Consider the following 24,483-nt stretch of genomic DNA (forward strand, 5'->3'; position numbering starts at 1 on the left):
ATTCACATAATATTACGACTTTTTTCTCGTTAGCTTACAACTTTATTTTTGTAATATCACAAATCTATTCTCATAAAATTATGACTTTTTCTTGTAAAACTATGACTAGATGACTTTTCTCGTGAAAATTACAACTTTATTCTCATAATATAACGACTTTTGCTCCTGAAATTATTACTTTATTCTCTTAAAATTATGACTTTTTCATAAAATTACGACTTTATTGTCATAAATGCAACTTTTTTCATGTAAAACTAGGACGTCGATCTCGTGATATTACGAGAATAAAGTCGTAATACTACGAGATTTCTCTTTATTCTCGTAATATGATGACCTTTTTCTTGTAAAATGATGACTTCATTCTCGTAAATTATTTTTTTTCTCATAATATTATGATTTTATTCTCGAAATGTAATTTTTTTCTCTTTAACCTGGCCCTGACTCTCGGTCGTAAATAAAAGATTTTTTTAAAATCCCTAAATATTTTCTCGGTGGAGCGCAGCTCGGCTGTTGTCGGGTGTCGCCCTCTGGCGGTCAGAACATGAACCGGAAACAGAGACGGAGCTGACTTCCGGTAAACATGGTGTCTTGTTTGTGATCGCGGTGTTTAAAACAAACAAAAAACGACAAAAAACCGACGCTCCGGAGTTTCTGTGCCCGTTTTCTGTTCAAACTCAACATTATTGATACATCTGGACTGCCTGCTGTCCCGCGGACCGGATCTGACCTCAGCGGCGCCATGGAAACAGGTCTGTAGCTGCTTTAGCCGCTAACATTAGCTGCTTAGCTTAACGAAACTCCTTTAAGAAATTAGCGCAAATTATGTCGGTTTTACGTGTTGTGAACATTTAATGACTGAATTGCTGGAAATGACTGAAGGCGTTTTCTGACTGGCGTTAGCACTCGGCATTTCTGTAACTGCTAAATCATTACATTTAGCTGGTGAGCTGGTGCTGTTCCGAACCACGTCAGGAATGAATTCAGTGAAACACAGCATCACGTAACAACAGACGCGTGTGTGTTTGAGCATCATTCATGAATGAAGACATTTCATGAATGCCGAGACTCACTCTTCAATTCGGCACACATTCAACTCATTTTTATGAATTCATTTATCTTTTACTGACTCGACATTACGTGTTTTCACTATTCAGCTGCTAATACAGCCGCCTTAAATTCCCTCATATTTCAATGGAGTCTGGTGCGTTCAGTGTCGTGCCGTTTGCTCAAAGGAATTAATTAGTTACTTGATGATACGATGTGAAAATATATTCAAACGCTTTTCAACATGTTAATAAAGACAATATAGTTAACTAGGAATTTGCGGAATAAACTTGTATTGAGGCGGCGTTATTCCGAACCACTTTAGAAATTAATGCAATTAAATACAGTCTCATTTATCAAAAAAAAACAAGTGCATTTGAGCTTGACTAAATCGTGTTATTAATAGTCCAAACTTGTGCTTCAGATCGGCATACATTTAGTGCAACAAAATATTTAGATAATTTTGTAAATGCCTCGCGACCACAGTGCTTCCAGTATTCCGCTCATAAACAAAGCGACGTTAAATTGATACTTTTATAAACGGAGTCTGGTGTTTCTGTTCACACTGGTTTATCAGTTACCTGCATATACGTCAATATCGTTTATATACATTTACGATTCAATGTGTTGATGACTTCATCGTTAATTAGATGTTTGTCATCTGGCATCAAAGTGCCTTCAAGCCTGGACGGAGAGAGCGCTGTTCCGAACCACATTAAAAATCTGTTTATTTAACGACAGCATAAGGTATCAGCAGAAATATGTGTCTTTTGAGCTTGACTGAAAATATGTTATCAATAGGCGAGAGTTCTGCTTCAAATCGGCATACATTTAATTCACCAATAAATTAAATACATTTTGTTACTGCCTCGTGACCGCAGTGTTTCCAGTGTTCAGCTCGTGAACAAAGTTGCGTTAAATTGCTACTTTTTTAAATGGAGTCTGGTGCAATTTCTTATTTTAAAAGGCGACTTTTAGGGTTGTGTTCTGTGTTAGAAAACTATCAGTGCTGTGCGAAATTTAGAAGAAAAAAAAGAAGCATTTCATATAAAGACATGATGCAACATGAAAAATTCATAATGACACAAAATATATATATGAAGGTGAAAATGACAGTTTGACAGCGGGAATGAAACCAGATTTTCTGTAAATAACTGATAAAAGAATAGTTTTAGTGAAATTGTAGCAGTCTGCTCGTCACACAGAGTCATGAGTTTTTCATGTTGTTCCTGAATTAGATTTTTATGTGAGTGTGTATCTGTTGTGTGTGTGTTGTGGTGCAGAGGAGCAGGCCAGGAACCGTTTCCAGTCTGAACTGGAGTTCATTCAGTGTCTGGCCAACCCCAACTACCTCAACTGTGAGTCTGCCGCCGCTTTCAGCTCACACCGACACGCTCGCTTCACGGCTCACAGTTCATTTCTTTATCCGGCTGTGAGGTTTAATGTTCCCCTCAGACACCACAGAGAAGGTTTTTTTTAAAAAATATATTATCATGTCTGCAGACCTGATTGGCATATTTTCTTTAAAAATCATCAAAAATTATAAAAGAAAAAAATCACAAAACATTTTAAAGGAAAAAAGGTTGCCTGAAAATGCTCTTTAAAAATTGCCAAAAATGTTTAAAGAAAAAAATCGCCAAAATCTTTTCTTTAAAAATCAATAAAAACATTTTTTTAAATTGGCACAAAAATATTTAAAAAATGGCTGTTAAATAAACACAAAGTACAACAATTTTAAAGTTGTTTGTCCCTCTGCTAAAGCCAAAATCAAACACGATTCCCCTCCCAGCACCAAATATTTCACAGCCTCCACCCTTTTAATTTGCCTGGAAGTCAAATTTTAAGTCCTGGAAAAGTCCTTGAAAGTTATTGATAAAAATGTGTATGAAGCCTGTTGATAATAAAGTGGTTTATTTAATTCGTTGCCTAAAAAAGTGCACGTTTATGAGGTCCAGGCCTAAAATAAATGTGTCTGTGTTCATTTTTAACCCCATAAAGTCAGAAATCTGATCACAGAAACTGTGTGTGTGTGTGTGTGTGTGTGTGTGTGTGTGTGTGTGTGTGTGTGTGTGTATGTGTGTGTGTGTGTGTGTGGTGTGTGTGTGTGTGTGTGTGTGTGTGTGTGTGTGTGTGTGTGTGTGTGTGTGTGTGTGTGTGTGTGTGTGTGTGTGTGTGTGTGTGTGTGTGTGTGTGTGTGTGTGTGTGTGTGTGTGTGTGTGTGTGTGTGTGTGTGTGTGTGTGTGTGTGTGTGTGTGTGTGCGTGTGCGTGTGTGTATGTGTGTGTGTGTGTGTGTGTGTGTGTGTGTGTGTGTGTGTGTGTGTGTGTGTGTGTGTGTGTGTGTGTGTGTGTGTGTGTGTGTGTGTGTGTGTGTGTGTGTGTGTGTGTGTGTGTGTGTGTGTGTGTGTGTGTCAGTTTTGGCTCAGAGGGGTTTCCTGAGGGAGCGACCGTTCATCAACTACCTCAAGTACCTGCTGTACTGGAAGGAGCCCGAATACGCCAAGTTCCTCAAGTAAGACCGCCTCCTGAACGCCGTCACTGACGTTTTCGTGAGATTCAGATGATTCAAAAAATAATTTAAGACAAAATGATGAAAATGTGATGAAACTGATGTAAAAGCTGAAATATCAGAAATAACAAGAAAATTAAAATGATAACACCAAAATTTAGTCTTAAAAACAGGAATAAAATATGTGTAAAAGACAGAAAAAATTAAATATGACAATAAAACAAGATGAAAACAAAATATTGGAAATGAAACAATGAAATAAAACGGTTGAGTCAAAGCTGAAAAAACTGAAATAAAATAAACTAAAAAGACAAAATGAAAATCAAAATGATGACAGGAAAATTAGTGTTTTAAAAAAATGTAATTATGATAAAATAGTTAAATTAAAGATATATACTAAAAAAACAATGAAGGAGTTTTTCTCTTGGTTGCTGCAAATAGAAAAACTGCCCCCCTCACAGGAGGAGCGCTGCGTTCACAGCTGCTGAAAGCAGCTCAGTGAGCGGCAGTGAGTCGATGTCCACACAGGATTCAGAATTTGAAGTTCAAACCTTTAGTGAATCTTTTCAAGCAAGCAGTGAGCAGATACCGAGGTCTGGATCAGAACCGCCTCTCCCTGGCCCACATCAGCGAGTCAGCCTGCAGTCTGACAGCCTGTCTGTCCCTGATCCAGCATTTTATACGATTACAATGACAAAAATGTGAATGTAGGTAGAGTCATCCTCTGGTTGGCTCCCCTCGTTATCTGGCTCCCCTTCCTGCGTGGCATCGTCTTAGGATTGGTTGACCTCAAGGACAATCCCTTATTAGGAATTGTTTTTCTCTCCAGGTGTCCTGTTGAACAGAAGTAGAGACACCATGCATCCATCCCACACCTCTCTTCCTTCCATCCCATATTTGTCTCTCTTCACGTCATGCTCTCACTCTCACTCCTGACCCCAGAGGTTAAACTGTCATCCACAACATTGAGTTATGCAACAATATATCTTGTCTTCTTATAAGGAATAAACATGAAATAAGGAATGAACGTGAACATTGAATCATATACTTACATACTCCAGCAGCAACCCTGAAACACAATAAATTAAAAAGACAAAACATAAATAGAAATAAAAAGATGATATTAAAATTTAAAATAAGTTTTAAAGGAAATAATTAGAATAAAAAAAGTTCAAGCTAAAAACTGAATTAAATAAATTGAATTGACTAAAAAGACAAAACAATGATGACATAATTCTCTAAATTTAAAGCCATTAATATTAATAATAATAAAGATGATAATAATAATAATAATACTCAAATTCTACTTAGAAGTAAAAGAGTAAAAAAATAGAAAACTTGATAACGTAAAAACAAAATAAAAACGATGACCATAAAAGTAAAATTTTAAAATAAATCTAAACGATAATTTTGATAAAGTTAATATTAAAAAAGAACTCGATATAATGAAATTAAAGAATAAAAAGATAAAAATTAAATTATAATGGTAAAATTAAAGTTTTAGAAGATAATATGAAATATAATATTTAAATTAAAGCTAAAAGTAAAAATAAATCTGAAAAATACATTTAAAGACAAAAAATAAATAAAAATGACGAACGCAGAATAAAATAGTTAAATCAAAGCTAAAAACTGAAACAAAATAATTTAAAAAGACAAAACAAAAATAAAAATGATGATAAAATTAAAGTTTTTGAAGATAAAATAAGTCAATTAAAGCAAAAAAATTTTTTTTAAAAAGACAAAAAATAAAAAATGATGGTGGTAAAATTAAAATGTTTTAAAGGAAATCATTACAAAGAAAATGTTTTTTTTTTAAAAAAAAAAAAAAAAAAAGAAGATAGATTTAAAGAAATGCCAGATGACAGTGGGTGACTTCCTGCGTGCCGGCCTGACTTCCTGTCCGCAGGTACCCGCACTGCCTGCACATGCTGGAGCTGCTGCAGTACGAACACTTCAGGAAGGAGCTCGTCAACGCTCAGTGCGCCAAGTTCATCGACGAGCAGCAGCTGCTGCACTGGCAGCACTACTCCAGGAAACGCACCCGGCTGCAGCAGGCGCTCGCCGAGCAGCAGCAGCCGCAGCAGCAGCCGCCGCCGCACGGGAACGCCTCCGCCAAGTGACCGTGACGACGACGACGACGTCACTGGACTGTAAATAGACCGATGCCGCGCTCCCGAGGCAGATTTCAGGTTTGAGGTTCTTAACGTCAACGTGAAAACGTGTCAAAGATCCTTTAAATGTGACCGGACTGACTTCCTGTTGGGGATTTCAAAGTAAAATACAAAGGACTCGACGCTGTTGTTGAATGTTGTCATTTTTCCTCCCGGAGCAGAACGGCGTTCAGAAAGGACGCGACTATCTCCTGGAACTCCGACAGTCGCAGATCTCCAAAAATCTGATCCAGAAATGTAATACAAACTCGCAGGGTGCTGGGAAATCTGGTCGACCACAAAAATGATTTGTTCCCACACTCGCCGTGTTTTTTTTTTTGTTTTAACCCTTTAATATCACGCACACTCGTAAAATGTGCTCTCCAGAATCAAGCTGTAAAATATTCTACAATAATCAAATACATTAATGTGATTTCTTCATTGAGTTTACTCTTTAATGAACATCGGCCCCGCACTGGGCGATAAAACGTTAACGATATCAATCACGATATAACTTTTCCTCGATTGAAATATGAAGCGTAGTCGACAGAATGTGGACAGAATCGATTTGATCTGGTTTTACTTTTGAGCGTTTGGCTACAGAAACTTTGAATTTACTGGCGATGCAAAACTGGAGAAAGTGCTAATTAACATGAACAAAAACACCGGGAAAAACGGCCTTTCACGGCGTTTGATTGTTCGACGGAGTCAAAAACAGCGTTCTAGCGCCCAGAATCCCGTTTTTAATGTCGTCGAACAATCAAACGCCGATTTTGACACCCAGAAATAATACAAGTCCTGTTTTTCTGCTCTGATGGCTGTGGGATCAAAAATGTCAGTTTGAATGGGTTTCAATGGAGCATTTTTGGACCTGAACAGTCTGAATGTAACTATTTAGTTTCCACAGTGTATTTTAGACTTATTGTAGGAGCTGAGCTGCAAATTCACTGATTACACTCAGATACACAATCTGGACTACATTTAGGACACATGCATCAACACACACACAGTTATCACAACAGGAAGAAGGAAAGAGACTAAAATGAGACAAACAATCCTCAAGGGGTTAAATACAGTTTTAAAAGTAATAATAATGAATAAAATGAAAGCGTATGTATAAAAACTGTATATCAGAATCAGCTTTATTGGCCAAATATGCTGAAACAAAGAAGGAATCTGACTGTTATCTTTGCTCTCAATGTACAGGAATTAAACATAAAAAAATCAAAACAGAAAATTGTAGTTTTAAATGTATGTATGTATGTAAAGCCCTAATTAAACAATTTTAGCTAATATTTACAAGTCTGTGTGCGTAATAGTGCAAAGATGCTGAGATAAGCTATGAGAAATGAAGTGATTGTACTCACAGTACTTAATTTAAAAGTATATATACGCGTGTGTGTGTGGGTGTGTGTGGTGGTGTTGTTAACAGGAGTTTTGTCTTCAAAGTTTTGCAGTTTTTGCGAGTTTGCCGTCAGTTTTATTTTGAAGGATCCAGGTCGGAAGTTGTTGTGTGACGTGTACAGGCACATCCTGGTCCGGGAGCATTTCCGCTCGTTACACCGCCGCCTTCAGTCCGCGTCACCGGCTCAGCGGCTCGCGGCTCCCGCGTGATAACGGCTCCCAGCGGCTGATCACTGTCGATTTCACCGGAACCGGCACCGACCGGCGGAGACGGTAACACTTCCTGTTTGTCTACAGTTTAGTTTAGATGTGCTAACGTTTCACGTGAAGCTGCGTTTGTTCGTGGTCAGTGAGCATGCGCAGTGTGTGACCCCAGGTAAGTTAATGTTTGTTGATCAGTGACACGTGATCAAAGTTACGGCGCGTTCCAGGCGGAAGTGACACGAGGTCACGTTTTAATGTTTTAATGCCCCGCGGAGCTCAGAGGAAACACGTCATCTTTATTTTATTTCGTTAAATATCGAAAAACCAGTCCGAGTAAGACGGTTAAACTGGTCCACCAGTTTAGACTTAGACTTAGACTTAGACACGTTTATTTATCCCACTTGTGGGAAATTCACTTGTCACAGCAGCCGTGTGTACAGAAAATAAAAATATATGTAAAAATATCAATATATACAAAATATAAAATATACAATAGTGCAAAAATAGGCATGTGTCAAGGAAAACAAAAATGTACAGGTTGTAAATACAAAAGTCAGAGATGCATCTTTGATTGTGGTGAGTCCAGGTTATTGTTGGCTCAGGCTGGTGTTGTATAGCCTGATGGCCGATGGAGGGAAGGACCTGCGGTGGCGCTCCTGCCTGCAGCGTGGGTACCGCAGTCTGCTGCTGAAGGAGCTGCTCAGGTCTCCCACAGTCTCATGAAGGGGGTGAGAGGGGTTGTCCATGATGGATGTCAGCCTGGCCAACATCCTCCTCTCACCCACCTCCTCGATGGAGTCCAGGGGACAGTCCGAGACTGAGCCGGCCCTCCTGACCAGCTTGTTCAGCCTCTTCCTGTCCCGCTCTGTGCTTCCACTGCCCCAGCAGACCACAGCATAGGAGATGGCTGATGCCACCACCGAGTCATAAAATGTCCTTAACAGAGTCCCGCTCACACCGAAGGACCTCAGTCTCCTCAGCAGGTGGAGACGACTCTGGCCCTTCCTGTACAGGACATCTGTATTGTGTGCCCAGTCCAGTTTGTTGTTGAGGTGAACACCCAGGTACCTGTACTTCTCCACGATCTCAATGTCCAGGCCCTGGATGTTCACCGGTACAGGCTGAGGTGGTCTCCTCCTTATCACCACCTCCTTTGTCTTGCTGGCGTTGATGCTCAGGTGGTTCCGTTCGCACCAGCAGACAAAGGAGGTGATGACCTCCCTGTACTCCAGCTCGTCCCCCTCTGACACACATCCAACGATGGCTGTGTCATCGGAGAACTTCTGGATGTGGCAGCTGTCAGTGTTGTGGGTGAAGTCTGATGTGTACAGTGTAAACAGGAACGGGGAGAGCACTGTACCCTGTGGAGCCCCCGTGCTGCAGACTACCACATCAGACACACAGTCGCTGAGCCTCACGTACTGCGGTCTGTTGGTGAGGTAGTCGATGGTCCGTGCAGCCAGGTGACGGTCGACCCCGGCTCCCTCCAGCTTTCCCCTGAGCAGGGCAGGCTGGGTGGTGTTGAAAGCACTTGAGAAGTCAAAGATGGTTTAAGATGGTTTAATGATAATAACAATAATATTAAATAGTAATGATAATAATAATATTAAATAATAATAATAATGGTATAATGATAATAATAATATTAAATAATAATAATAATGGTATATTGATAATAATAATATTAAATAATAATAATGATATTAAATAATAATAATGGTATAATGATAATAATAATAATAATAATGTATAATGATAATAATAATCTTAAATAATAATAATGGTATAATGATAATAATAATAATAATAATGGTATAATGATAATAATAATAATAATGGTATAATGCTAATAATAATCTTAAATAATAACAACAATAATAAAAGGTTGGTTTTTTTTTTATTAAAAGGTTTTAATAAAGGTTTCCGATGCTGCTGAGTAACCTCCATCTCTCTCGGCAGGTTCGCGGCGATGCTGCAGCGGGTGGCGGTGATCGGCGCCGGGGCGGCGGGACTCTGTGCAGCCAGACACATCCTGTCCCGCCTGGACCGCTTCGCCCCCCCGGTGGTGTTCGAGCTCTCCGGCAGCGTGGGCGGCACCTGGTGTTACACCGAGCGGGTCGGGACGCACGAGGACGGCCGGCCGGTCCACAGCAGCATGTACAGGGACCTCCGGTACGTTTCCGTGACGACCACAGAGAACCTGTCGCCTCCGGGTTCACGCGGTCAGGAAAAACCTGGAAAGTCATGGATTTCCAAGCCTGGAAATGCTTTGTAAAACTAAATGTACCGTGAAAGTTTTGGAAAGGTCCTGGAATTTAGTGTCACAAACCTGCACAATAACACAAGATGTGTTCAAGGACTGAAAGAAATGTGAAGATCAGTTGAAATCAGAGGAGATTCTTAAAGAAAACATGCCTTCCAAACCTGTGAGCCCGTACCAAAAATCACCAAAAAATCATCAAAAACCACCAAAAAATCATCAAAAATCACCAAAAAATCATAAAAAACCACCAAAAAATCACCAAAAAAAACCCCAAACAAAAATCACAAAAAAATCACCAAAAATCATCAAAAATCAACAGAAAATTTTTTTAAAAAATCACCAAAAGAATCACCATGTTCTCTTTCTCTATCTATCTCTAAAGTTGTTTTTTTATTGCTGAAATCATTTCCTTAAAACTCAACAAAAAGTTTCTTTTTTTAGAAAATAAATTGCCAAAATCTTTCCTTTAAACTCAGAAGAAAAACAAGTTTTTTCTTTAAATATCTCCAAAAAATGGTAAAGAATTTCTTTAAAAATCAGCATTAAAATAAACAGAAAACAGCCAGCTGAAGCTGAGCTGTCTGCTCCTCAACCGAGTTAAAACAAAAACATCGGTCCCTCCCCAGAGCCCCCCCCCAATAAATAACTAACAGTCCCTAAGTTGTGCCTAAATATTTAGCTCTTATTCTGCTCAAAGTCCTGGAAAAGTCCTGGAAAGTTATTGATAAAAATGTGTGTGAACCCTGTCCCTGAGCGGTCTGCGCCTCCTCAGGTTGTAACTCCTCCGTCTCCTCCTGCAGCACCAACCTGCCCAAAGAGGTGATGATGTTTCCAGATTTCCCCTTTGACCCCGAGCTCAGCAGCTTCCTGTCGCACCGCCACGTCCAGAAATACCTGGAGAGCTACAGCCAGAGCCACCGCATCGGCCCGCACATCCGGGTACGTCCTCCCGCTGCTCCTGCTGCTCCTCCTGCTGCTCCTGCTCCTCCTGCTGCTCCTGCTCCTGTTGTTCCGCCTCCTGCTGCTGCTGCTGCTGCTGCTGCTCCTGCTCCTGCTCCTGCTCATCCTCCTGCTCCTGCTCCTGCTCCTGCTCCTCCTCCTGCTGCTGCTCCTGCTCCTGCTCCTGCTCATCCTCCTGCTCCTGTTCCTGCTCCTGCTCATCCTCCTGCTCCTGCTGCTGCTCCTCCTGCTGCTGCTCCTCCTGCTCCTGCTGCTGCTCCTCCTCCTCCTGCTGCTCCTCCTGCTGCTCCTGCTCCTGTTGTTCCTCCTCCTGCTGCTGCTGCTGCTGCTGCTCCTGCTCCTGCTCCTGCTCCTCCTCCTGCTCCTGCTCCTCCTGCTGCTGCTGCTGATCTTCCTCCTCCTGCTGCTCCTGCTCCTGTTGTTCCTCCTCCTGCTGCTGCTGCTGCTGCTCCTGCTCCTGCTCCTGTTGTTCCTCCTCCTGCTGCTGCTGCTGCTGCTCCTGCTCCTGCTCCTGCTCCTCCTCCTGCTCCTGCTCCTGCTCCTCCTGCTGCTGCTCCTCCTGCTCCTGCTGCTGATCTTCCTCCTCCTGCTGCTCCTGCTCCTGTTGTTCCTCCTGCTGCTGCTCCTGCTCCTGCTGCTCCTTCTGATCTTCCTCCTGCTGCTCATATGATTTTTTGGGGGGAGGGGCTGAGGCTTTTTAGTTATTTGTTAAAATATTTTGGGGGTTTTTTCACAGGTTTTGGCTATTTTTATTCCCTAAATATTTTTTGGTGATATTTAGAGAAACATTTATGATTATTTTTTTTTCAGCAATTAAAAAAAAAAAGTTTTTTTTTCTTATAGAATTTTTAGGGATTTTTGAGGAAAATATTTAGCAACATTTGGGTTTTTGCTTGACATTTTTTAAACCATTTCAGGCTATAAAAAAATTGGCTGTTTTTAATTTTTTTTTTCTCATTTTCCTTTTAAAATTGGACATCTTTGAAGAAAATATTAAGGAGATTCCCATGTTTTGTTTTGTTTGGGGTTTTTTTTTCTTTTAGAAATCTGGCTTTTTTTTTTCCTTTAAACTTTTGGCAATTTATCAAAGCCACAAAAACACATCATATGTTGTTCTCCAGGTTTGTGAAACAGAATTCCAAAATTTTTCCAGCTTTTGAAATTGCTCTTTGCAAATTCAATGACTTTTCCAGGATTTCCCTGACCGTGTGAATAAAATGTACGACGTGTGTGTCTTGAGATGTAGAGGAGCAGAAGGAGAAAGTAGCTTAAGATGTAAAATACTCAAGCACAAGTACTTTGAGTCAGTACTCGAGTAAAAGTACTCAGTTACATTCCAGTGCGGGTCGTTTAATGGAAAGCTGGAGGTCTTCACGTCTGTCACACGAGCCTCGTTCCTCACGGTGATTCCTCTTCTGTGTGTCAGTTCAACACGGCCGTGGAAAACGTGAAGCCCGTCGTCGTGGCGACGGAGGGCGAAGAGGCGAGGACGACATGGGAAGTGACATCGTCAGATTCGTCCGGTTGTCAGAAAACAGAAACCTTCGACTCGGTCTTCATCTGCTCGGGGTGAGAAGAGAAATAAATTTCACTTTCTTCTCTCTGCGTTCAGCTTCTGATCTGACGCTCTGAGAGGAAACTTCATCAGTTTCATGTGACTGGTCCAGAAACCAGAGACGCTGTCTGTGTTTGTCACTGACAGGCTCCGATTTCTTTTTCAGGCATTACTCCGACCCGCACGTCCCGCACATACCGGGGATCGAGAACTTTAAAGGTACAGTCCGCTAAAATACGTTTCTGTCTAAGTTTTACTTTTAGTCTCCATAAGGAGTCAGAGACATAAAACAGCATTAAAAGGGACCAGAGGAGGATCCCCCGCACCCCCACAGAGGACACAGCTGAGACACTGATGTCCTCAAATACTGGAAATGTCCGAAAAAGACGTCTGTGGCTCAGAGGTAGAGTGGGTCGTCCTCTAATGAGAAGGTCGGTGGTTCGATCCCCGGTTCCTTCGGGCAACATATCGAAGTATCCTTGGGCAAAATACTGAACCCCACATTGCTCCCGATGCTGCGTCATCAGAGTTTGAGTGCGTGTGAACGGTTACTGAGCAGCAGGTGAAAAACGGTGGCCTCGGCCACCAGTGTGTGAAAGTGTGTGAAAGTGACGATGTAATGTGAAAGTGCTTTGAGGGGTCAAAAAGACTAGATAAGTGCGATATAAGTACAGTCCAGTTACCATTCAAAATACTAGAAATGTCCTAAAATTCTAAAACATCCTAAAATCCAAAACACGTCCAGAGGTGTCCTCAAATTAAAATCTGTGAAAAGTCCAAAAATTCTCGAAATTTCCTAAAATCTAATTAAGGTCCGAAATACTAGAAATATTAGCATTTGGTCTTCATGCAAACCTCTGGTGTTTATGCTAAGCTAAAAGTTAGCCTCTGGTCTTTATGCTAAGCTAACCATTAGCCTCTAGTCCTGGTCTGGGCTGACTGGGTGTCTCTCTGAAGGGGCGGTGCTCCACAGCCATGCATACAGGTGTGCGGAGGTGTTCTCGGGCCGGTCGGTGGTCGTTCTGGGAGCCAAAGCTTCAGGTTTGGACATTTCCATCGAGCTGGCTAAAGCTGGAGCTCAGGTAACAAACCGCTGACAGTAAATTCACCTCCAGCTTCATCGTCATGTCTCTGAGTCTCCTTCTGTCTCTGTCCAGGTGACTCTGAGTCACGGCCGTCCTCGTCTCACCTGTCCTCTGCCGGCCGGGATCCAACAGTCCAGCTCCGTGGTGGCGGTCGAGGAGGACGGCGGCCTTCGTTTCCAGGTGGGTGAAGGGTCGCGCTGTGAACAGGGCTTTACTTTCACTTCCTGCTCGCCAGCCACGTGACGAGCGTTCTCCGAAGTTACCACCCACGCAGCACGCAAACCAGCTCAAACCAGCCACAGCTTTCTGTCGAGAAATAACGTCTTACATGATTAAAGTCGAAGGAGTCACTCTGCACCGCTGAATATTTGGCTGTTTGTCGTTCACTGAGGGGCCCTGCGGGGCCGACCATCAGATATCGGAGCGGACAGTCGGTCTGCGGAGGTTTTTTCTGGACGGGACTGAAACAGTCTGAGCTGCTGTGAGTGAGTCAAAGAACAGACGTAACAAGGTTCAAAGGTATATAAGGTTTGTTTTACTGTCAGTACACGTGTACCACGAAAACACCCACACCGGTCACTCAGGTCCAGCAGAGCACAGAAGACCAACAAAATACTGAACTACTTATTACACGGCGGAGGTTCGGTGTGTCGGAGCACTGACGGAGGTTCGGTACGCTCTTCCTGCCGCCGGCTGCTCCTCCAGGAGAACTTTGACCGGTTGTTTATGAGTGTGTTGATGTTGCAGGACAGCTCGACCGCCGCCGCTGACGTCCTGATGTTCTGCACCGGCTACAACTTCTGCTTCCCGTTCCTGGACACGTCTCAGCTGGGTCTGCAGGTCCAGGACCACCTGGTGTCCCCCCTGTACCGCTTCCTGATGCCCCCCGCCTTCCCGTCGCTCTTCTTCATCGGCATCTGCAAAACCGTCTGCCCCTTCCCCCACTTCAACTGTCAGGTGAGCTCAGGTGTTCCTACGGTCCTGGAAAATCTGGAAAAGTCATGGAATTTGCAAATTGTGGTGTCCAGGACTGGAAAAATATGGAAAACTAAATAAATATACCCTGAAATTTTTGGAAAATCCTGGAATTTTGCTTCACAAACCTGCATAATAACGCAGTGATGTTTTCAAGGATCATCTGAAACTTAAATATTTTAATAAAAAAGCCAGGATTTTTTTCTTTGAAAGTTGCAAAAACTTTGAAACAAAAATTTATAAAGAAAAAACTTGATCTTAAAAATCCCAGAAAAAAGGTTTTAAAGTAACAATCATCAAAGAAAAACGATCAAAAAGTTTTTAAAGAAAAAAAACTCAAATATTTCTAAAGAGAAATAAACCGCCCAAATTTTTATTTACTCCAAAATCATTTGTGGTCTGGACTCAGCTGAGGTCCAGCAGAGACGCTCCATCCCTCTGTCTGTCCCTCTGTCTCTCTGGTTGTTGAATCCGGTCTGGTGTCTTCAGGTCCAGTTCGCTCTGTCTGTGTTGGACGGCTCCGTCTCTTTACCGTCCGCCGCTCAGATGGAGGAGGAGGTCCGGCGGGAGCTGCGGGAGAAGGAGGAGCGTGGCGTCCTGCAGCGCCACCTGCTGATCCTGGACCAGGACCAGTGGGACTATCACCAGACGCTGGCTCGCACCGCCGGCTTCCCGCCGCTGCCGCCGGTCGTCCGCAGCCTGTATGAGGAGGTGTGGCGACAGCGCCGACTTCACCCCGAAAACTACCGCCGGCTGAACTACAGGCTGGTGGACGACATTCGGTGGGAGCTGACGCACGCCGATCAGGTTTGATCTGTTCGAAACTTTATCGACAGCAGCAAGTCAAAACCATCAGACGGCGGCGTCCTGCAGACGACCGATATCTGAGGCGAGGATCCACCGCCACGCTCGTCTGATGAGCCGCTCTGTCAAACAAAACCCTCACCAGAGTCTTTATCTCAGTCTGCAGACCGTCAGCAGCAGCTCGCTGCGAGGAATCACGCGCCATTTTAAATTCTGTACTCGGACAGCGGGCCAAAGATGGAGCTGCTCGCCGGGTTTCTGCCCTCCGGTGCAGGAGTGTTTCTCCCGCTGGCTCCGCCCACCAGCTCCCGCTCGCCTCGTAGGCTTCGTGCTGTGATGACGTCACAGATTTTTTTAGTAAAAAAACTGATCAAACGTTCACGACAGAAAGAGTCAGAACTGATGTTTTTGCAGTTTGCGTCGTGCAAACCGCGAGTGGCGACCAAGACGATGTGCCGCCAAGCTGAGCGGCGCCTCTTTGGCTCTCACACATTTGGTGCCCCGAGACTGAGGCCAAACAGAAACCTTCAAATGTTGATAACAGTAATATTCTCATGCTTTCTACGCCGAACACGATAAAAACGTTGTGTTACTCGCTCGTTTACGGCTGCAGGAGTATTTCCGGAGCAGCAGCTGTGCTTGAATAGACGCGCTTTCACTTCCATCGCATCGCTTCCATCTCACCGCCCAGTGTGAATTTGTGTCCGTTTCTCGTCTTTTCATTGACCGTATGTGAACTCGCTGCACAAAACGCTGGCTTTGCCTTCTGTGTGAACGCAGCATGACGGATATTTTCCTCAACTGAACATTTTCATAATTCAGCTTTCTCTTTCTCGGTAACCGAAGACGTCATAAAACACACTCCATTCAGACCGGACAGAAACAAAATCCAACTCACACAAAGCGTCTTGTTAGTGATCTAGTTAGTAAGTCTTCTGTTCATCCAATCAGCAGCTCCGCTTTGGTCCAAATAAATCCTAAATTCACAGAGTTAGAAATAAAAAATACCGTTAATCCCCACAGTCTGCAGACCGCCGGCTGGTTACAGTCCTGTAACTCCTCCACCCAGGTGTCACTGTGACTTTAAGCTGCCTGTTTCACCAGCAGGGACCGCAGACTGAGCTCTCATGGTGCGTGCTGTGCACTAAGTGAAATGACTTTAACAGAGAGAGGAGTGCCTGGATTTTTGCCGAAAAACAAACCTTCAGATTTCTCAACGCTCTGATACATCGTGTTGATGTTTTGTTGTTTTTTATTCCTCTTTTGTGCCAAAACACAGAAATCTACATTTAATATAAAATAATTGAATAAAAGATGAAACACAATAATGGAACAATCTTTAATATAACCATCCATATGAAAAACTCTTTTAAAGAAAAAAAAGTTCTTGAAAAGTATTTTTACTTGATATATTTCATCGTGATCACTCCTCCGTCACAATAACGAACGGTGCAAATTAATGTGAGATTTTCTGATCATCGTTTTTAAGACTTGAATGATTTAAGACGTTTTAATACCAATGAAGGCCTTAATCTTAAGTGAATGAATTCGGTGCCTTTTATTAACGCGGGAAAATGTTTTATTATTGATGCTGTGATGAGCTCAGCTGCCTCTGATTAACTCTGTAAACTGCCTCATCCATCAGAATAAAAATGCCTTAATGATAAATGATTTTAGGACCGGTGGTTCGATGTTACCTCATCAAACCCAGAGCCAATCAGCTGCTGCGTAGACGTCAGCTAATTATGTCCATTTGTATTTTTGTGAAGAACGTCATGAAATCACAAAAACCTTCATGATGTCAGCTTAGTAGGGTCATTAAAAAACGGAAATGTCATGGAGTTTGCAAATAGCAATTTCCAGGACTGGAAAAGTTTTGAAACACAAAATATAATCTGAAAGGTTTGGAAAGTCCTGGAATTTTCTCTTGCAAACCTGTGTAATAACACACGATATGTTCAAGGACCGTCAGAAATGTGAAATTCCAACAATAATGAAAATAATGAATTTTTAAAGAACAAAAAATTAAAAATCAAAATTATTCTTTAAAATTTTCCAAAAGAAAAGTTTTTAAAGTCAAGAGAGAAAGAAAAAAAGCCAATATTATTATTTAAAATTGCCAGAAAAGGGGCGTTCATTTTTTAAAGAAAACATACCTTCAAAGGCAAACAGCTGTTACAAGCAGGAAAAAAATCTGTTTTTGGTTTGAATATTTATGCCAAAAACATTTTGTATTAAAACGTTTTAGAGTGGACATCAATAGGAAAGTTGTAAAAATGTAACACTGATGTTTTAAAATCGATAGTAAAATCCGTCTGTAGGCTTCATACACTATATTACCAAAAGTATTCGCTCACCCATTCAAATGATCAGAATCAGGTGTCCTAATCACTTGGCCTGGCCACAGGTGTATAAAATCAAGCACTCAGGCATGCAGACTGTGAAACAAGACATTTGTGAAAGAATGGGCCGCTCTCAGGAGCTCAGTGAATTCCAGCGTGGAACTGTCATAGGATGCCACCTGTGCAACAAATCCAGTCGTGAAATTTCCTCGCTCCTAAATATTCCACAGTCAACTGTCAGCGCTATTATAACAAAATGGAAGCGTTTGGGAACAACAGCAACTCAGCCACGAAGTGGTAGGCCACGTAAAGTGACGGAGAGGGGTCAGCGGATGCTGAAGCGCATAGTGCAAAGAGGTCGCCGACTTTCTGCACAGTCAATTGCTACAGAGCTACAAACTTCATGTGACCTTCAGATTAGCCCAAGTACAGTACGCAGAGAGCTTCATGGAATGGGTTTCCATGGCCGAGCAGCTGCAGCCAAGCCACACATCACCAAGTGCAATGCAAAGCGTCGGATGCAATGGTGTAAAGCACGCCGCCACTGGCCTCTAGAGCAGTGGAGACGCGTTCTCTGGAGTGATGAATCACGCTTTTCCATCTGGCAATCTGATGGACGAGTCTGGGTTTGGAGGTTGCCAGGAGAACGGTACATTTCAGACCGCATTGTGCCGACTGTGAAATTTGGTGGAGGAGGAATTATGGTGTGGGGTTGTTTTTCAGGAGCTGGGCTTGGCCCCTTAGTTCCAGTGAAAGGAACTTTGAATGCTTCAGGATACCAAAACATTTTGGACAATTCCATGCTCCCAACCTTGTGGGAACAGTTTGGAGCGGGCCCCTTCCTCTTTCAACATGACTGTGCACCAGTGCACAAAGCAAGGTCCATAAAGACATGGATGACAGAGTCTGGTGTGGATGAACTTGACTGGCCTGCACAGAGTCCTGACCTGAACCCGATAGAACACCTTTGGGATGAATTAGAGCGGAGACTGAGAGCCAGGCCTTCTCGACCAACATCAGTGTGTGACCTCACCAATGCGCTTTTGGAAGAATGGTCAAAAATTCCTATAAACACTCTCCTCAACCTTGTGGACAGTCTTCCCAGAAGAGTTGAAGCTGTAATGGCTGCAAAAGGTGGACCGACATCATATTGAACTCTATGGGTTAGGAATGGGATGGCACTTCAGTTCATAGTATGAGTAAAGGCAGGTGAGCGAATACTTTTGGTAATATAGTGTATGTATGAATGTAAAAAAAAACTACCTTGAAAGTGTTATTTTAATACTGTAATTTTGTCATTTTAACAAAATTGTACTCTTTTGTATTACAGTTTTCTCGTGTTTAAACTACAATAATCTGTAAATTGTATAAAGAAATCTAATTATTTCCACATATTCTTTCTTTAAATGACCAGTTTTGTTCATTTCGACATTATTTCGGAGCACGGCTGTGTGCGTGAGGTGTGTCGTGTGTTGAGTTTCAGTGTTTCAGTCGGAGCCGCAGACGTGTCGTTAATGATTGTGAGAGCGAGCGGATCCTCGCGTTAACCATGAACCAGGCCGCCGACACACAGCGCCGCCGTCAACAGCAGACTTTAATCCTCAGAATACACCAAAAATAAGACCGAGGTGCAACGTCACAGAACGACCTGAGCTCAACAACAACAACAACAACAACAACAACAACAACAACAACAACAACAACAACAACAACAACAACAACAACAACAACAACAACAACAACAACAACAACAACAACAACAACAACAACAACAACAACAACAACAACAACAACAGCAGCAGCAGCAGCAGCAGCAGCAGCAGCAGCAGCAGCAGCAGCAGCAGCAGCAGCAGCAGCAGCAGCAGCAGGTGAAGCGGCGAGCGTCCGCCGGTGACATTTAAGGAAGTGACACGTGTTAATGTTCCAGGACACGAGTTTGTCTTTACTGACACGAGGAGTGAAAACCAACAGAGTCAGCAGCCCGTTAACGCTCCACGGAGCAGGTCGCATCCTCCGTCACAGGGTCAAAGGTCAGCAGGAGGAGGTCAACTTTGAAACCAGGAGGCGTTCCCCTTTAAGCCTCTCAGGTGACAATAATGTCACGTGACCAGAAGTGAGCCGCCACAGACGTCAGGTGTGCACTCAAAATTCATCATTCTCGCCCCAAAAAATCGTCCTCCAGCAGCACAGCAGGGACTCAGCCTGCCTTACGGGGCCGGGGCTGGGGGCTGGGGGCCAGTCACAGCGGCCCGTACATGTTTCTAGGATTCTAAAAAAATGTATTTATTTACCATCTATTTAACAAGGAGATTAAGATTAAGATTTTAGAATCTTTAACGGATTTTAGGATTTTACATTTTTCAAGATTTTACAACATTTGTTGGGTTTTCAGGACATTTCTGAGATTTTAGTGAGATGTCTTTAATTTTGGGACGTTTCTCTGATTGTAGGACATTTTTAGAAGATTTTTGAATCTTTATAGGATTTTTGGATGTTTCTCAGATTTTAGGAGGTGTCTTCGTTTGCAGGAAGTTTCTAGGATCGTGCAACATTTTTCAAGATTTTACAACTTTTTAAAAATTTTTAGGACGTCTTGGATGTTAAGACCTTTGATTTTAGGAGTTTTCTGTAATTTTAGGAGGTTTCAAGGATTTTAGAACATTTTTAGGGTTTTAGGATGTTTTTTTAAAAGATTTTAGGACGTGTCTACGATTTTAGGACATTCCCCAGATTTTAGGATGTTTCTTAGATTGACAGGAGTTTCTAGATTTTAGAACATTTCTTGTAATTTAGGACATTTCTAGTATTTTAGGACATCAGTGTCTCAGCTGTGTCCTCTGTCGGGGGTGTGGGGGATCCTCCTCTGGCTCTATTTGGATCAAAAAGCTCTGTTTTGATGCTGTTTTATGTCTCTGACACCTTATGGAGACTAAAAGGACAAAAACTATTCTCACTGTGAATCTTTATCTTTATTTTTACGGTGAATTAGAAAATGGTTGGGGGGCCACCAGGGGCCAGATTTGGCCCCTAGGACACACGTTGAGTATCAGTGGTCTAAACAGTAAGGACTTAAACAGATTCTGATTTTTGCTTTCAAAACTTGTCTGAATACTGAAACGATGAGTCCAAACAACAAAAACAAGTCTTTGGTTCTGTTAAATTGGATTAACGTCAACAGTTTTTAGACTGTCCCCAAACTCTACAGGCCCCGACACAGCGAGTCACTGATTTAGAAGATGACCCTTGAGGACTTGGACTCGTTCTCCATGTGCACCACCCTTTCTATCTTCTCGGCGGCGTCTGGGTCGTCCTCTCCCACACCCTCTTTTTTCAGGATCTTCAGCGGCCACCAGAGGGAGCCGCTGCGGCGGTCTCTGCGGACGGCGTGTTCTGTCGGCCAGCAGCAGGGGGCGCCTTTGTCCCCCGTCAGGAAGTAGAGGAGGGCGTTGAGCCAGGCGTTACAGGAGGCCAGCGGCCGGGTGACCTTGTAGCAGATGGAGACGGTCTTCATGACGTTGCAGCCGCCGAGCTGCCCCCGCCGCAGGAGCAGGAAGAGCGTCCGGGTCACGTGGAAGGGCAGGAAGCAGAGCGCAAACAGCAGCGTGATGGTCACAATGGTTTTGATGGATTTCCGCCGCCGCCGAATGTAGTGTGAGTACTGCGATCCGGAGATGGAGACGGAGGTTCTCTCCCGTTCTCTGACTCCCTCTGACAACCCGTCTCCCACCGGACCGTCCTCGCCGCCCTCTATCGAACTGGGCGGGGAGCGCAGGGTCTGAAATATGGTCCTGACCACCTGAGAGTAGCACCAGGCAATGATGACGAAGGGCACAAAGAAGCCCAGCAGGTGGAGGACGATGCCGTACGGGACGTAGTCGGCAAACTCCTTATCGATGGCGTCATCCCAGCAGTTCATGTACCCGCCGTCGTCCTGAGATCCAGAACTGTTTCCACCTTCCCTCGCCGCTCCGGGCCCGACACCGGCCCCTCGGGTCAGGTATCCGGTCTGAGCAAACCTGAAGATGGGGCAGGTGAGGATGAAGACCACCACCCACACCAGTGCACAGGTGCCCTTCACCACCCGCTTGCTCTCCAGAGTGATGGTCCTCATCGGGTGGCAGATCCCCAGGTACCTGAGGACGGACATCCACAGGTGAGTTACAACCTCTAACAGTCTTTAAACGGTCAACCAGGGGTTGTAGGACATTTTTAGGATTTTAGGACATTTCTCAGATTTTGGGTTTTAAGGACTTTAGGACATTTCTATGCTTTTAGGACATCAGTGTCTCAGCTGTGTCCTCTGTCGGGGGTGTGGGGGACCCTCCTCTGACTCTATTTTGATGCTGTTTTATGTCTCTGACACCTTATGGAGACTAAAAGGACAAAAATAATTCTCACTGTGAATCACTTTATTTTTATTGTCACTTAGAAAATGTCAATTTTTGTCAGATCCTGTCAGGGACCAGATTTGGCCCCCAGGACATACGTTGAGTATCAGTGGTCTAAACAGTAAGGACATAAACAGATTCTGATTTGAGGCTTTTAAAGACTGTTTAAAGCTCTGAATACTGAAACAATGAGTCCAAACAACAAAATCAAGTCTTTGGATCTCTACAGGCCCAACTTACAACGTCTCTAGGATTTTAGGACATTTCTCATATTTTTTTAGGAAATTCCTAGGATTTCAAGACATTTCTAGGATCTTAGGACACCAAGTCAACTGTCGGCCGTTGATCATTGTTGGGCTTATTCTGCACCGGGTGCCGTGTGCGGGTGTCCTACCTGTGCACGGAGATGCAGGTGAGGAAGAAGATGGAGCAGTAGAGGTTGAAGTAGAAGAGGAAGCGGACGAGGCGGCACATGAAGTCGCCGAACACCCAGCGGTCCCTCAACACGTAGCTCGCCACGAGGAAGGGCAGGGACAGGCCGTACATCAGGTCGGTGGTGGCCAGGTTTACCATGTAGATCAGCGAGGTGTTCCAGCGTCGCCCACCGCCGCCGCCGCCGCAACAGCCGCTGTGGTGGCGGCAGGAGCGCAGTAGCACCACCGAGTTGAGGGTGAGGCTGAAGAGGAAGGTCAGCGAGTAGCAGACGGGCAGGAAGACGTACTTGTAGGATTCGTCGATGCTGCAGGACGACGGAGGGAGGGACGAGGTGCCGGAGGCGTTGCTCGCCGCCACCAAACCGATGTCCGGAGTGACGTTGGAGACTTGGCTCAGCCCCATGATGAACCTCTGAGGGCTATTTGTGGCAGAGCAGGTTCGGTTCAGGTTCCCGTGCCGTCATCTCGCCGGATTCTTCGCGCTCTCTGAGGTTTCCTTCATTCGTCCTTCCTCTGATCGATCGATCCGTCTCTGTCTCCGTCCGTCTAATCGCTGTCTGTCGGGGACTGACCCATGTCTCCGGTCTGTGGAAGTCTGTGACGGAGAGAAAACACAGTGATTAGTTTGGAAAAGCTCGTTCACAATGTACCGCCGGCGTTCTGCTGATGTAGACTATGTTTCGCTCAATTAGCCGCTCAATCATTAACGAAGCCTTCCGGAAACCTCAGTGTTCACGGAGCCTCTCGGGGCGGCAGCTCGGTGTCTCCTGCTGAAACGTTTGGGGTCATTTTCAGGGTTTAAATTCAAGCCCATGTTTTGGAACAACGGGGTCAAAGACATTCATGACTTCAGCAGGAACACGACGCTGGCTCTGACGTGCTGCTGAAGAGCGTCTCGTATTTATTAATGAAACCAGACGGGTAGATTTACGCCAGCAAAATTATAATGGATTTATGGTGGACACGCAGAAATCAAAGTCCAAAATAATAATACAGTCTTTTAAATGTTACGTGCTCTCTGTAACACTTTGTCAGGCTGAGATTATTTAGTTATTATGTCGACATCAGGAAGCACACAAACGTATTTAGTGACGTCACAACAGATTTTTCTGTTTGAATGAAACAGGTTTTTGCTCAATCGTTTAAAACAAAATGTCAGTGTTCGGACAAATCTGTTGAAAAGTTAATTTTACTTAAAAATCTACAGAACTGACACCTTGAAAAAGGTAAATAAATATAACTATAGTTATGCTTTCTTTATATTTAAGTTTCTTCATATGTAGCTGTATGAACTTGATTTTTTGAAGTTGCTGCAAATTTAAAGTTGCTGACACATTTCTATAGTATTTCTACCACTTACTACTGTTTATCTATTAACGTCAATAAATCAAGCTAGGAATCAAATTCCTATGAAAAAGGCGAGCGATATAACTGTCAGTCCTAAGTTATGTTGACGATGCTGATGTTAAGTTTTCTTAAAGCTGACTTGTATTGACTTCATTTTGTGAAGTTGTTGCAACTCAAAACTGGCAAATTTCTCTACTATTTCTATTTTCTACCATTCTCTTTTTAGTGTTTAGTGTTAAGTGTTTGCAAGTTAGGAATCCAGTCACCTTGACAAAGGAAGTTTTAAGTTGTATTGATGTTAAATCCAATTGTTTAGTTTTCTTAAAACTGAGTTGTATTTACTTAAAACTGTGCAGTTGCTGCTAATTTTTCTACAAAAACATAATTTCAGTGTAAAGTTAATTTTACTTAAGTTAAGTTTACTTAAAACTGAGTTGTATTAACTTCATTTTGTGAATTTGTTGCAACTGAAAAAAAAAACAAGGGAAATGATGTTGCTCAAAGTGTTAAAAACTTAAATAAATCAAGTTAGGACACTCGTCCAAGTCTGAAGTCATATTTACGTTACATCCCATTGTTCATTTTTCTTAAAATTTTCTTTGTTTTTGACATTATTATTTACATCAGCCTGTCAGATTTTACAGCGAATATCTGGCTCATTCTCTGCTGTGCTCACTTTATCTTTGGCAGTTTAATAAATTCTGCTCATTAAATACGACTGTTCGGAGAAGTCATGGAAACTTGGTTTAGTTAAGTTTCTAATAGTTAATGCAACTTGTCATTTTGAAGTTGAAACAACTTCACAAAATTAAGTAAATGCAACTAAATTAAAGGTAAACTTGATTACCAGATTTGGATATAATGGTAAGATTTAGGTTTTAAACTGCCGTGGTCCCTTTTAAATAAAACAGAGGGAATAAGTAAATATAAAGTGAACATTGTTTAAATAATAGTTATTTTTTCTGACCTTTTTTTAAGCCAGTTTCCCAGATTTATTTTTTTCGGTTCATTTTTCGTG

The 24,483-nt window shown here is 42.9% G+C and overlaps 3 protein-coding genes across 4 annotated transcripts; 2 read left to right on the forward strand and 1 right to left on the reverse strand.

Moving 5' to 3' along the window:
• Positions 1-510: 510 nt before the first annotated feature.
• Positions 511-5,847, forward strand: med31 (mediator complex subunit 31). Its single transcript, XM_088088482.1, has 4 exons — positions 511-749; positions 2,328-2,402; positions 3,458-3,554; positions 5,461-5,847. The coding sequence occupies exons 1-4, from the start codon at positions 740-742 to the stop codon at positions 5,672-5,674; spliced, it is 396 nt and encodes a 131-aa protein (XP_087944608.1). The 5' UTR covers positions 511-739; the 3' UTR covers positions 5,675-5,847.
• A 1,285-nt stretch (positions 5,848-7,132) lies between these two features.
• Positions 7,133-16,282, forward strand: unm_sa30652 (un-named sa30652). Of its 2 annotated transcripts, none has more exons than XM_088088477.1 (9): positions 7,133-7,381; positions 9,272-9,484; positions 10,376-10,514; positions 11,962-12,104; positions 12,257-12,309; positions 13,048-13,172; positions 13,248-13,355; positions 13,923-14,132; positions 14,640-16,282. In XM_088088477.1, the coding sequence occupies exons 2-9, from the start codon at positions 9,282-9,284 to the stop codon at positions 14,961-14,963; spliced, it is 1,305 nt and encodes a 434-aa protein (XP_087944603.1). In that variant the 5' UTR covers positions 7,133-7,381; positions 9,272-9,281; the 3' UTR covers positions 14,964-16,282. The 2 variants fall into 2 exon arrangements, with proteins under 2 accessions (XP_087944603.1, XP_087944604.1); XM_088088478.1 differs by lacking the exon at positions 7,133-7,381 and adding an exon at positions 7,386-7,484.
• A 4,243-nt stretch (positions 16,283-20,525) lies between these two features.
• LOC121952889 (P2Y purinoceptor 6-like) lies at positions 20,526-22,521 on the reverse strand. The gene is made up of 2 exons (XM_042499756.2): positions 22,079-22,521; positions 20,526-21,429 (listed from the first exon to the last, which is right to left on the reverse strand). The coding sequence occupies exons 1-2, from the start codon at positions 22,519-22,521 to the stop codon at positions 20,526-20,528; spliced, it is 1,347 nt and encodes a 448-aa protein (XP_042355690.1).
• Positions 22,522-24,483: the final 1,962 nt, after the last annotated feature.

The sequence above is a fragment of the Plectropomus leopardus genome, chromosome 15 (genome assembly GCF_026936395.1).
Source record: "Plectropomus leopardus strain MGB_pleo_1.0 chromosome 15, ASM2693639v1, whole genome shotgun sequence".
NCBI classification, from domain to species: domain Eukaryota; kingdom Metazoa; phylum Chordata; class Actinopteri; order Perciformes; family Serranidae; genus Plectropomus; species Plectropomus leopardus.